General features: G+C 45.6%; 1 protein-coding gene across 1 annotated transcript in view; it reads left to right on the top strand.

The window, feature by feature from the left end:
* LOC138288430 (CD5 antigen-like) overlaps window positions 1–14,313 on the top strand; it is a 166,394-nt gene that overhangs the window by 104,695 nt on the left and 47,386 nt on the right. The window contains exons 5-6 of the mRNA XM_069229980.1: window positions 3,291–3,611; window positions 10,921–10,953. Coding sequence (XP_069086081.1) covers window positions 3,291–3,611; window positions 10,921–10,953 — 354 coding nt within the window. The remainder of the gene's footprint in view (window positions 1–3,290; window positions 3,612–10,920; window positions 10,954–14,313) is intronic.

Raw genomic sequence — 14,313 nt, 5'->3', positions numbered from 1 at the left:
GCAGGAGCTGTGGTGATAATGTTGCAGGCAGAGTCTTGCTTCTTTGTTGCAGCTTGTAGGGTCCTGGAGGGTCTAGATACTGTTTCTTTGGTCAGAAGTTGGACTGAAGGTTGCAGAGGAATCCTGCTGGAGTCTTCAAGCCGAATTCGAGGAACCACCCAAGCGAGAGACCCTAAACAGCCCTAAAAGGGGGATTGGTCACCTATCTGGGTGACCACCTATCAAGAGGGGGCTCTGACGTCACCTGCCTGCACTGGCCACTCAGATGCTCCCAGAGTTCCATGCCAACCTTGAATCCAAGATAGCAAAACCCAGGGACCCTCTGGAGGAACTCTGAGCACCACCCCTGGGGCAGGGAACCAAGTCCAAAAGTCACTGGAGTGTCCAGGGGGGCAGGAGCCCACTAAACCCCTGATGAAGGTGCAAAATGGCTGCCTCCGGTTGGAAACAGAGGCTGGCTTTGCACCGACGGAATGACCTAGGAGGTCCAAATTCGTGCAGGAGCTGTCCCACGTCGTGCTGGAAGATGCAATGAAGAAACTTTGTAAAAGCACCGCAAACAAGCCTTGCTACATGCAAGGGTCGTGTTTAGGTGAAAAAAGTGCTGCCCGGGCCCAGGAAGGATGTCGAAACTCAGACTGAGTGGACAGAGGGGTCCCCCAGCAAGGATGAAGGCCCACAACGAAAAAGGTAGCATCCACAAGAGCCTCTGAATACGGGTTCAAAGGAGCTGAACATAACGGTTGTCTCAGCACTGCTGTGAGGAGTCCCACGCCGCTGGAGATCAACTCACGAAGCTGTGCGTCGCAGGACGGAGTGCTGGGGACCTCGGCTCAGCTGTGCACAAAGGGATTCTGGATTGGACTCACAGCCCTAGGAGCTGCTGGACACTGGACACATGGTGGCACTGACTGGTGAGGGAAGGCAAGGACTTACCTCCACCAATTTTGTGCAGTTGGACCTCTGGACAGTCGGGGTCACTTGGGTCCACCACTCGTGTTCCGGGGACGACGCTCTTTGAAGAGGGAGAAGTCCCAGAGGGTCAGTGTTGCTGCTTTTGGTTGCCTGCTGGAGCAGGGGGAAGATTCCGTTGACCCACAGGAGATTTCTTCTGGACTTTGAGTGCAGACTGAAGGCAGACAACCCACAGAGGATGCACAATCAGGAAACAGTTGAGAAGGCCAGCAGGATTAGGCGCTACAATGTCACAGTAGCCGTCTGGATACTTTGTTGCAGTTTTGCAGCCGTCCTGGGTCAGTCAGCGGTCGATCCTTGATGAAAGTCAAAGAGGGAGATGCAGAGGAGTCCTGGGGGATTCTTGCAAGTCGTTATCTGAGGAAACCCCCACAGGAGAGCCCCTAAATAGCCCAAAGAAGAGGTATGGCTACCACCCATGTCTGAGCCTATCAGGAGGGGTCTCTAACATCACCTGTTGGCACTGGCCACTCAGCGGTGTCCAGTGTGCCCCCACACCTCTGAATTCAAGATGGTAGAGGTCTGGGACACACTGCAGGAGCTCTGGGTGCCTCTGCCACGGAGGTGCAGGTCAGTGGAGTGTTCACTCCCCTTTCCTTTGTCCAGTTTGTGCCCTTCAAAGCATTTCCAGAGGCTCTGGGAGGCTACCCCTCCCAAGCCTGTAACACCTATTTCCAAAGGCAGATGGTGTGACACCCCCCTGCCAAAGGAAATACAGTGTTCTGCCTTCCTGGGACTGAACTGCTCAGACCCCAGGAGGGCAGAAACCTGTCTGGAGGTAGGCAGCAACTGTAGCTGCAGAGAAAACCCCAGAGAGCAGGTTTGGCAGTACTGGGAGTCCATGGTGGAGCCCCCAGGGTACATGGATTTGCCCCCCAGTGCCAGATTCGGACTGGGGGTGAAATTCCACAATCCCAGACACCTCACATGGCCATATTTGGTTCAGCCATTGTGCAGCTACATATAGGTGGTGACCTATATGTCGTGCACGTGTGTAATGGCGTCCCTGCACTCACAAAGTCCGGGGAAAAGGCCCTGGACAATGTGGGAGCACCTTTGCTATTGCAAGGGTGCCCTCACACTTAGTAACTTTGCACCTAGCCAGAGCTGGACATATAGGTGACTTATAGGTTACTTAAGTGCACTGAAAAATGGCTGTAAAATAGTGTCAACACTATTTTACCCAGGCTGCTGTGGCAGTCCTGTGAAAGGTTTGTCTGAGCTCCCTATGGGTAGCAAAAGTAATGCTGCAGCCCATAAGGTGCTCTTGGAACCCCAATACCCTGGGTACCTAAGTACCATATACAAGGGAATTATAAGGGTGTTCCAAAGTGCCAATTGGAATTGGAAAAATAAGTCACTAGCCTGCAGTGAAAAATGTAAAGCCGAGAGAGCATAAGCACTGAGGTTCTGATTAGCAGAGCCTCAGTGACACAGTAAGCACTACAGACTACACACACATAGGCCACAAACTATGAGCACTGGGTTCCTGGCTAGCAGGATCCCAGTGAGACAGGCAAAACACACTGACAAATAGGGTTTTGACTATGAGCACTGGGGCTCTGGCTAGCAGGATCCCAGTGACACAGTGAAACACACTGACACAAACAGGCCAAAAGTGGAGGTAACAATGCTAGAAAGACGCTACTTTCTCACAATGAAGCGCAGTGATAGTGGTTCATACAAACACATAGAGCTCCCACAGGGCTGGTGGTGAACTCTGAATCTGGCGGGTGGAGTAAAAGTAGTGTGGTGGACATAAAGTCCGCCACTACCTTGACTGCCTTTTCTCCATCTACCAAACTCTAAATTGGGCCCTAAGTGTGAAATTACTCACTGCTGAATTCAGTCTAATAATAAAACATCCTTCTGAGAGTGACTTTAATGTCGTTAAAGTTATCCAATCAAAAAGCTCCCAAGAAAATTATTTTATGTTACAGGTGCACATCATGGCTAAGGCTAGTAACTAATGTTGTACCAGGAATCAAAAACAGCTTATTTGAACACAATTAATAAACGTATGTATTTAACGGTGAGCTTGTGCTAATATTTCAGAATGTCTAAAGGTTGTATTTGCTTCATGGACTTCATGAGGTTTTAAGATGTGTCTCTGACCTTTTAGATCGTATCCAAATATATAAATTCAGGGTTTAGCACTGGACAATGTGCAGCTTCTTAGATCTGTTTGCTGGTGTGTGAGCTCAAGGGGGAACCTGCTGGCTGGTGATATATTTCTTTGTTCACCTTTGAATGTCTCCCTTCTGGAAGTGGTCAGTGTACTCAGTATCTGTTCTCTTCTCTCCCACTGGTCACAGGTGATGCTGATGAGATCCGCTTGGTCAATGCTGGTGACGAATGCAGTGGGAGGATAGAGGTCAGGCATGGAAAGCGATGGGGAACAGTCTGCGATACTGACTGGGATAAGAAGGATGCTGAGGTGGTCTGTAGACACCTTGGATGCGGATCTGCTTTAAGAGTGCTAATGGTCAATACAGTGTTTGGAAGAGGATGGCACCCAGTGTGGCTGAGTCAGGTTCAATGCACAGGAGCGGAGACATCTTTCTTCGTTTGTACTCATGGTGAATGGGGATATAATGTCTGCTCGTTCAGAAAAGATGCTGGAGTGATATGTACAGGTAAGAGAAAGGCGCCTTAGAGGAACAATTAATTTATGATAACTAATATCATGAAATATGAAAATGCAGTAATGTGATTGTTGAAGCAATGGCCAGTGCTTGGATGTGGTGGCTGTGTGGTGATGACTCATCTGCAAGTCTATCACTTGGTGATTCACAACAATTTGGGTATCCCATAGAGTGATGTAGGATGACAAACTGATAGTACCAGCCAATCATAGTGTCTGTGTCTCTTTTGTGCACTGTAGCATCATGGGAAGAATTTACCCTATAATAGAAATGCCTCTGCTAGGTCATTCGTGAGAGGAGGCAGCACAACTTACACAGCCAATCAACAAGCAGGCATCTTCAGTAGGATTCAGTCGATTTCTGGAGAAATTCAATACCTAGGTCTTGCAAAGGAGATTGTGAGTTGGTCCGGTGATGGTTAGAGATGCATAGAAGGTGAACCGGAGGATAAAAGACAGAACAGATAGGCAGATAGCAGAAAGCAGAGAGAGTTGTCAAGGTAATTTATCAAGCTGGGTTAAGAGATTGTAGGTGCCTTTTCATTTCATTGTGTTGATTTATTTAATTTAAAATAAAGTTTATAATGGCTGAAATTGAGAGCCTTTACAAGCCACTGTTTATTATCTGCTCAAATCCAGTACTAGGGTGTTTCTTCTGGACTCTGTGGGCCTTATTAATGAATAGGTTGTGTCGCTTTTGCACCATGCAACAGGTTGCACTTGCGACGCAACCCTTAAGTGTGACTTATCAAGCCATGCAAGGCCACCTTGCGTGGTCCTGTTTGGCTTGACAAATCCAGAGTAAAGAAACGCAGTGCAAATCGCTGTGATGTGCTACTCTGCCCCAGGGAGGCATTCCATGGATGGTGCTTGGGTGTTCCCATGCAAACCCGTGGATTTTGACGCATTTCCAGATTTCCCATATGTGGCAGACCTGGGAATGCACCAAAACTTCTACCACTCCCCAGGTGACGTGTAATGAGGAGAAATATGTTTATTTCTCTTAGTCTTTTCCTCTTTCTATGTGTGATACATTTTGCAGCACACATAGAAAAAAGAAAATGCCTCAGGGGACTGTATTTTGTGCAGGAAGGTGCACTTTCCTGCACAAAAACAATCCTGTTTACAATGCAGGTACCCTAGCACCATGGGGCAAGAGTGCCTGCGTTAGCGCCAGGGAGCACATTGTGCAGCAGCGCTGGGAAAAGGCAGTAATGCGGCATATTATTTTAAGTACAGCACATTCCTGCACTTTCCCTGTCATGCAGTGCAGCAAGGTGGCTTGCTACGCTGCATCACATAATGATAAATCTGCCCTTGTCATCTCATGCAGCAGGCCAGATAAAAACATAACTCAACACAAAAACAACCCAAAAAAAATAGCACAACAGAACACACCTGCACAACAAATATGCCAACAGAATTCAACAGTATATAGGTGAGGTAGCAAGAGACATAAGGTGAGCTAGGGATAAACATTAGGTGAATAATGTAGGAAGCAGGCCTGGTGTATGCGAGGTACCTATGGTACTTACACCTTATACCAGGTCCAGGTATCCCCTTATTAGTGTACTGTAGTCAGTGTCTAGAATACAGGCTCTCTAGAGGTAGCTGTGGATGAGCAGCCAAGGCTTATCTAGGAGACATGCAAAGCTCATGCAATACCACTGTAGTCACACTTAGGGGCATATTTATACTCTGTTTGCCTCAAATTAACGTCATTTTTTTACGCTAATTTGACGCAAAGTTAACTCCATATTTATACTTTGGCGCTAGGCCCGTCTACAGTTAAAAAACAGTGTAATATAGTGGAAATCACTTAGAGATTAATGGGCATGGGGGAGCACAAACCATATACTAAAATGGAATGCGAAAGTCAGTCCCCCACCTAGGTAAGTGGAGTGTATAGAGGGGAGCTGGAAGTACTAGGAAAGCCCAAAGGTAATTACCACAACACCCCCAGCGACCAGGAAAGCAGGAGTAAATCACTAAAGTTTCCCCAGAACACCCACTTGGAAGAAAAGAAGAAGAATGCAAAAACCAGAAGAGACTGCAAGACACCAACAGTGGATTCCTGGACAAGAGGACCTGTGGAAGAAGGGGAACAAGTGCAAGAAGCACAGCCGTTATCAGGAAGGGCAGGAGCCCCTACCCACCAGAAGGAAGGTACAAGAAGTAAGTCAACGGTGAAGAAGGAGAGTCACTGCTGCACCCCAGAAGACGGAGTCTAGTTCCTGGGTGATGCAAGTGATGTCTCACACTGGAAGAAGGATTGCAGTCGGGTTTGTGTCTTCGGATTCCACCAACAAGCATTGGCACACGCAAAACTCGTGGTTGGCGGAAGGTGGTGCTGCCGGGGACCAGGAAGGCCCAGGAGGACTCTACCCAGGAGGTGGAGGCAGAGGGGACTCCCAGCAACACAGGGAGCCCACTAAAGCAGAGGCAGCGCCCACAGGAGTCCCACAGGACAGGGACACAGAAGTCCAAGAAGGAGCCTCATGCAGCACTACTAAAAGGGATCCCACTCCACAGGAGAACCTCTCAGGAAGCTGCGCATCACAGGAAGGAGTGCTGAGGGCTGGAGCTTCAAGATGCCTGAAGATCCAGTGGACAGGATGCCAATAAGCCTTGGCTGCTGCAAATGACGATGTACACGGGGGTGCTGTCCTGCGTGGGAAGGCAAGGGCTTACCTTCACCAAAGGAAGAGAGGCCATCGGGACCACTTCAGTCTACCACCCGTGTTGCAGGATCCACGTAGCTCGTCAGGAGAGGGCGTCTACGTAGCCAGTCGTCATTGCAGTTGGTGCCTGCTGATGCAGGGGAGTGACTCCTTCACCCCAAGGTTTCTTGTGCAGACTGTCTACAGGCTGTCTTCAGAGGATGCACGACCGGGAAATTGTTGCAGTTGCAGGCAGGAGCCAGAGATACAATGTTGCAGGCAGAGTCTTGCTTCTTTGTTGCAGCTTGTAGGGTCCTGGAGCTTCTTAATACAGTTTCTTCCGCCAGAAGTCAAAGTAAAGGTTGCAGAGGCGACCTGCTGCAGTCTTGTAAACCAAATCTGAGGAACCACCCAAGAGAGAGACCCTAAATTGCCCTGAAAGGGGGATTGGTCACCTAGCTGGGTGACCACCTATCAGGAGGGGGCTCTGACGTCACCTACCTGCACTGCCCACACAGATGCTCCCAGAGTTCCCTGCCAACCTTGTTTCCAAGATGGCAAAACCCAGGGACCCTCTGGATGAGCTCTGTGCACCACCCCTGGGGTGGTGATGGACAGGGGAGTGGTCACTCCCCTTTCCTTTGCCCAGTTTAGCACCAGAGCAGGGACTGGGGGTGCCTCAACCAGTGTAGACTGGTTTATGCTAGGAGGGCACCAAATGCCAATGCCCTTCAAAGCATTACCAGTGGTTTGGGGAGGCTACCCCTCCCAAGCCTTTAACACCTATTTCCAAAGGGAGATGGTGTAACACCCCTCTCCCAAAGGAAATCCTTGTTTCTGCCTTCCAGGGCTTGAGCTGATCAAGCAACAGGAGGGCAGAAACCTGTCTGTGAGGTGGCAGCAGCTTGGGCTGCCAGGAAAACCTCAGAAGGCTGCAATGGCAACACTGGGGGTCCTCTACAAAGCCCCCAGAGTGCATGGGATCACACAACCAATGCTTGCAAATACATTGGGGTATGATTCCAACATGTTTGATACCAAACATGCCCATATTCGGAGTTACCATTATTTAGCTGGACATAGGTATTGACCTATGTCCAGTACATGCATAAAATGGCGTCCCCGCACTCACGAAGTCCAGGAAATTGGGCCTGGAGTTCGTGGAGGCACCTCTCTAAGTGCAGGGGTGCCCTCACACACAGGTACTGTGCACCCTGCCCTCTGGGTTGGAAGGCCTGCCATAGGGGTGATTTATAAGTGACCTGGTGCAGTGTAAAACGGCTGTGAAAGGGTGCTTGCACCTTTTCATGCAGGCTGCAATGGCAGGCCTGGAGACACTTTGCATGTGCTCCCTATGGGTGGCAAAATATATGCTGCAGCCCATAGGGATACGTGGTGCCCTAATGCCCTGGGTACCTAGGTACCATATACTATGGACTTGCAAAGGGGCACCAGCATGCCAAATGTGGAGTGAAATACATTTCCAGCAACCATTTTAAAAGGAGAGAGCATAATCACTGGGGTCCTGGTTAGCAGGATCTCAGTGAACACAGTCAAACACACTGACAAACAGGTAGAAAAGTGGGGGTAACAATGCTAGAAAAGGACTACTTTCCTACAAATAATGAAGGGTGAGAAAGCCAGATTGAAAGAGTGCCAGAAAGAGTAAGAGGTGGAGAGATGGGTCTGGTTTCATAGTGAAGATTAGAGGTAGCAAGTCCTCATAGGTTTGGGTTGGATGTTTTGGCAGCATCACAATGCCTGGTAGGTGGGCACATACCTTGAGGAGCCCAGCTTCTGGAGTGGAATGCTCCCTGATCTTTAACTGTCATAGAGGTGAGGCCATTGTGTGTGATACTCCTCAACAATCACTTGGGTGACCGCCTGTTTCCGCTGTAACCACATGCACCCTAGCTGCTACATATGAGCTGGCATCTTATCTGAAGGCTGGGCACTGAAGAGAAGATGCTGTCTTCACGACAATCATCTACAAGACATGCTCATCTATTGAGAAGCTGACTCTATAACTTTTCAGTCTCTACCTCTAAGCAACGTGAGCAACAAAAGAGCATTGTAAATGCTCATAAGAGACGTCGAAGACTCAAAAAAAGATTGTGAAAAAAAAAAATATATAAGAGACTACAGACAGTTAACATTTACTCAGTGGCCTGTGCTCTCTCAGAAGACACTACTCCTGCTCTTGGTTAATTTAAGTTAAATTCAAGTGTGATTGAAACCCTAATTTCTCCTCGTTGACCTGTATCAAATATTGTCCTTGGGATATCTTCATTTCCTCTCCCTTAGACAGGCTCGCTCCAGTGTCACCCAGAATAGTGTAAAGAATTCCACTGGCGAAGATGTTCTGTTCATCCTAACAGTATTAGCAGATTCTTGAGCCAAAGTCTGTGTACCTCTGAAATCCACCCATGTAAACTGAGACAATCTTTCTTATGCCCCCTTTCCTCTTGGGCCACGTTATTTCAAAAACCCTTCTATTGCTGTTATAGGGCCTGTGACTGGGTGACTTTTTTGGATAGCTTTGTTCATCTTCCTCACGAGTAATTAGACCTTCAGCATTTCCAACACAGGCCCTTCAACCTGGAGACATCAATCAGACTCTGCCTCTGGGGGCTGCTTTTTCTTGCGTGTGTTGCCTTGGTTTCCTCAGTGCTTCTTGAAATTTTGTGATCCTTTAGGAAACGTGTTTAATCACTGATGTACTTTGTATGTTGGTTAGCCTGTTGGAGGCCAAACCCATCCTTCCTGTGGTCTCCCCTTGGGACTTCTTAAACACTCTGGTGGCGAGCAATTAATCTGAAGCCTTAGCTAACTCCCTGAAGCCAGAGAACATGGGCTGCAGCAAACACTTAAGCAAACCTGCAAAATAAATATTCAAGATCTGCCCTCTAATTATCAGGTTTTTAGACCATTTTGCAACCTTTAATCGGGCCATGGAATCCCTTTATAATAGTATTTGCAAAAATATCCCAGGTCAGGGCAGATTGACCTGAGACGCCTCTGTTTTCTGCACGTTCTTCAAGGAGTTATCCCAGACCTTTGGATTATAACATCCTTAACCTTTGAGTCCAGGGAGAGGAGCCCAGGTTTTAGGATACATATTACACATGTTGGGAACCCCTCCCCCACTACCACCCCAGTGTTCTCTGTCTTCATTATACAAGGTGCAGCTAAATTAATCTAACTATCTATTCTCTTGTCGCTATCATCTGAAATGCCCAATTCATTAGGTAGATAACGTCAAGTGTTAAAGGTGTTTGAAGCACAACTCACCCGGCTTGAAAAACCTGTACTGAGGTCATCCAATACTCCAGGTCAAGTTTTCACATGACTTGCATCTGTACAGTCTCTTCTCCTCAATTACTAGGCCTATCTGCTTGTACACCTCAGCTCTTTGCCTTTCTGCGCAGGTCAGGTAAGATTGGAAACACCTCTTATGTCTCTTAGCCTCCTCTCATCTATTTTCATTCTTTTAAATTCTGTTTCAATGGCAGCACATTTTTATTTTAATTTCTACTTACACTCATTGCACCACACCTGATCTCAGCATCTGATCCGACCTGTCAGCAGCTTTTAATGCTTTTGAACTGCAGGTCTTACTTGACGAAGCCCCCTAAGATTATCAGTCTGTATTAGAGACACTAGGAGTACTAAAGAGCCAAGATGACATTTCTGTCCACTAATATGTCAAAAAACTAACCAATAATATCTTACTATGATGTCAACTAACAACTACCACATGCTAAGACTCTGTATTAATGTGACAGCTAATCTGCAATTCTGCAAACAGGTAATGTTACACACAACCTAAGAATGATTTAGTCCTTATAGAAGGAGGGGACCTTGAGGCCTATAGCAAGTAGTGGCTCAACAATAAGAGTTAGGAAGACTCCTTTTCTTGTTTTGAATCTAATGCTAAAGTTCAAGGCTTTGTCATTGAGCTTTGTCCTAAAAGACCATAACAAAGGCCATAGAGCATGATTCCAGCCCACATTCCTCTGAAAAATCCAGCCTTTCTTCTCTTCCCCAAATGTTTTAGTCCACATTCGAGGTCCTCACATTATCATACATGGACGGGTGTAACACAGTACTTGTTAGTCTTCCAGAGTCCAAGAAAAAAACTTTCCTCAGTCAGTATCTCAAATATTGTTTAACAAATAGACTTTGAGAACAACTCCACTACAATGGAAGATATGCATTGGGTCCCTCTCCCTGATAGAATCCAGTTCACAGCCTGTTGTGTGATCTACAAGACACTCCACCCAAGTAAACCTGGCTATCTTGCCTCTAACTCTGCGTTTCCTGTTTCATATGCACTAACAGGAGCACAGTCATGGCCGGACAGGAAATCCCAAAGCCTTAGAGAGAACCCCTACATCAACATATCTCTGTACATAGTCTTAGACTCTGGAACAAGCTCCTTTTCATCCTCAAACATACTCGCTTGGTGGTGCAATCCAGGAAAGGTATCAGCACAGACTGTGTGCCTGTATCCTCTACACCTCACTACACTGTGAGGCTGTTTCTGATCTAGTCTGCATTTGTACACATTTATTATCCATATTTCTATTTTTATTTATAACAAATATTAATGATCTTATCTTAATTGTTTTCTCTTTATAGAGAAGCGGAAACTGCATCCACAGATATACAAAGGTAAATGCATATTGAACAATGAATGCAGACATTTACAGTTGTTAGTGTTATAGCATATATTTGAATTAATGGTTGTATATTTTTTTACTTATATATCTCAGTACACTTTTCATCAAATAACTGCAGTACTAAACTGTGCTATGCGCTTACCTTGTGTCGCTACCCACTTGCCCTTAGCACGTAGCCATGATTCTGAGTAAACCGTGGTGTAAGTGCTTTCACTATATTTCAAATAGCTGCTTTGTAGCTCCACCAGATTGCTTAAGACCAGTTAGGAACCAGGGCCCAGATTTACTAACAGTTGGTGCAACTCACAACAGCAAGACAACTTGCTGAGCTGCAACAAATGGAGAGATCAGGAATGTGGCATATTTACTCAAATATGGCACCTTACTGCTCTCTTTCTCTGCACCCTGGGTCACTAAGTGCTGCCGAGCACCAACGCAGGCACCTTTGTGCCACGGTGCCTGCGTTACAGGCAGGATTGTTTTTGTGCAGGATAGAACACCCACCTGCACAAAAACAATCCTCTGAGGTATTTTCCTCTTTATACATGTGCTGCAGAATGCAACATACGTAGAAAGAGGAAATAACAATTATAAATAAACATATTTGTCCTTGTTACACCGCTGTTGGGATGATGTACTATTTGGCGCATTCCCAGGTTTACTACTCTTAGTCTATCTGTGACTGCGCCAAAACCCATGGGTGGGTGTGTGGGAATGCTCACACTCCACTTATAGAACGACTTCCCAACAGAGTTACACAATGCAGCAAAGTTGGGGGGTGACCACCCTGTGGCTCACAGGTCTAACACTTATAGAGGCAAAAATGTGTCTGACAGATTACAAGAAATATATTCAAAAGACAAGACTGAAATATAGTAGGCTATGATCTGGCAGGATGGTTGCTTGATTTTTCATATGAAGGATTTGCCACCGAACATATTCAACAATGCTTTCCATTACTGGAGTATAACTACATTATCATAAGTGATAGTTGGCACACAGTGAATATTGTGATAAGCATTGAGCATCTACATTATAAATAATAATGTGCATTTCCACCACTCCTGCCAAACAGAATGACCCCTTAGGCTCCATTCTCAGCCCATGATATGTAACTGGCTCAACAGAAGTGTTTCACAAAATTAAATATTGCCCGATAACCCGATGCTGGAGACTCTCATTTCTGCTAAAAGATTTTTGTAAGCAACTAACATTCTTTGCCTAACACCCTGTTTGACATCAATCAGACCTGGATTTAGGCAGTTGTCCCTTTTTTTGTATTATTGCACCGGTAGAGAAACAAACATAACCAATTTTGTCCCTGTTACCCCAGTTCGTCATTGAGCCACACACTATTTATCCTCTATGTCTCCCCATTGGCCAAGCTTAAATGCTTCTTTGGGCTGCAGGCTGATGACACTCAGATAATTGTATTCATCTCAAAAGCCTCCGATGCCCTTGCGGTTAATTTCAATAACTGCATGAAGGCAGTGACCACGTGGATGGGCAAGAATTGATTGAAGCTCAACGGTGATAAGACGGAGGTTCTGATTTTTAGGAGCCAACCAACTATTTGGAAAAGCAACTGGTGGCCAAATATGCTGGGCACTCTACCCACTCCAACGGACTCAATGAAAAATCTAAGAGTAATCCTGGATAGTGAGTTATTACTAGACCTCGAGGTTAATCACACAGTCGGTCTCCAAAGGACTACTCAAACTTCACTGGCTTCCGGTGAAAAAATGCATTATGTTTAAGGCACTTTGTATCGTTCATAAAGCTCTGTATAATGTGAATCACTATGGAATCAAAACCATGTTTCAGTGGTATATCCCAATGAAAAAAACTTCGTTCGGCAGATTATGACTGAGTTGCTACACCCAGAATTCAGAAAAAGAGATGGAGAGGAAGAGCAGTTGCGTCAGCTAGTCTTACTTGTTTGAAGGTGCATACTCCTTTTAGGAAGGCTTTAAAGACCTGGCATTTCTCCCAGTAAGGAGGTTAGCTTCATCTGTGCAATCAGGAACCAGCTTACGGCCAAGCGGTATAGCTGGACTAATTTTTTAGCACCTTGATGCATTAAGACATTTGTGCTCCCATACAAACCCATATCATATCACATCATATCATATCAATCAAATCACATCATATCATATCATGTCAAGTTGTCATGTCATGTCATATCGTATCATATATGATATCATATCAATTTTGCAATTACAGAGTAGGGTTACAATGGCAATTAATTTCTTCAGCAATTCTTCTATGGAAGATTACTTCAATCTTCATCAAACTTTCCAAAAATGTGCTCTTTTTTCCTCAGCTCATTCCTGGAAAGTTTCAGGGAGATCCGTCAAGTGGGGGGCAAACAAAGAGGGAGTCCCAAACTATATTTGCCAATACCGATTTCCATAGGTATTTTTGGAATGGGTTACAGCCTAAACTGCTAAACAGAATTACACCAAATTTGGCAAAGAAGCTAGATCTTGGTCCAGAAAGTGTGCTTTTTGTGATTTGGTATAAATCCATTCAGTAGTTTTTGAGAAATTAAGGTTAAAATATATTTGCATATGCAGAGGGAGAAGATTGTGAGAGTCCCTCAGTCGCGTAAAATAAAAATAGAGCCATCTGATTGATCGAGAGGGCTTTTCCCCATTGGCCATCTTACTCTCTCGGAGTCATGTGGGAGCTTGCATTCTGATCGGCATGCCACAAAATGAATTGAAAAGTTGAGAAAGAGAAGAAAGTGAAGAGAAATGTCAGGACACAGTGCTTGTGCCCTTGTCTTAAGAATTAAAAACAAATAGGTGTAAGGGGTAAGAGTAATGGTACCTTGACACTCCGGATCATGTTAAGGGCTACCAGATGGGCACAAATGTAAAAAAACTTAAAGGATTAAAAAATATTTTTTTTAAAAGGAAGCTGGGCCCATGAATAGCCACGGTCCACTGCGGTGCTCAACACTGTCCCGTGTGAATCCACAACTGATTTGCAGATCCAGACCCCAATCAACAAAATAATACACCAACTCACAGACCTACTCAGACACTCACTGAAACACCCACAAAACCACTACCATACTGTTAGAAATGGGGTTTTTGGTTGGCAGTCAGGTTACCCCCTGTCCAAGCAAAAGCCCTCACTCTAGTCAGGGTAAGTCACACACAATCCAAGATTATCCTGTGCCCACCCTCTGGTAGCTTGGCACGAGCAGTCAGGCTTAACTTAGAAGGCAATGTGTAAAGTATTTGTGCAATAAATCATACAATACCACCATATAGCACCACAAAAATACACCACACAGTGTTTAGAAAAATATATAATATTTATCAGGATAATTGTAGGTCAAAAA

Source organism: Pleurodeles waltl, chromosome 4_1, assembly GCF_031143425.1.
Source record: "Pleurodeles waltl isolate 20211129_DDA chromosome 4_1, aPleWal1.hap1.20221129, whole genome shotgun sequence".
NCBI classification, from domain to species: Eukaryota; Metazoa; Chordata; class Amphibia; order Caudata; family Salamandridae; genus Pleurodeles; species Pleurodeles waltl.
Note: the sequence above shows the minus strand (reverse complement) of the source record. Positions and strands in the feature narration are given on the sequence as shown.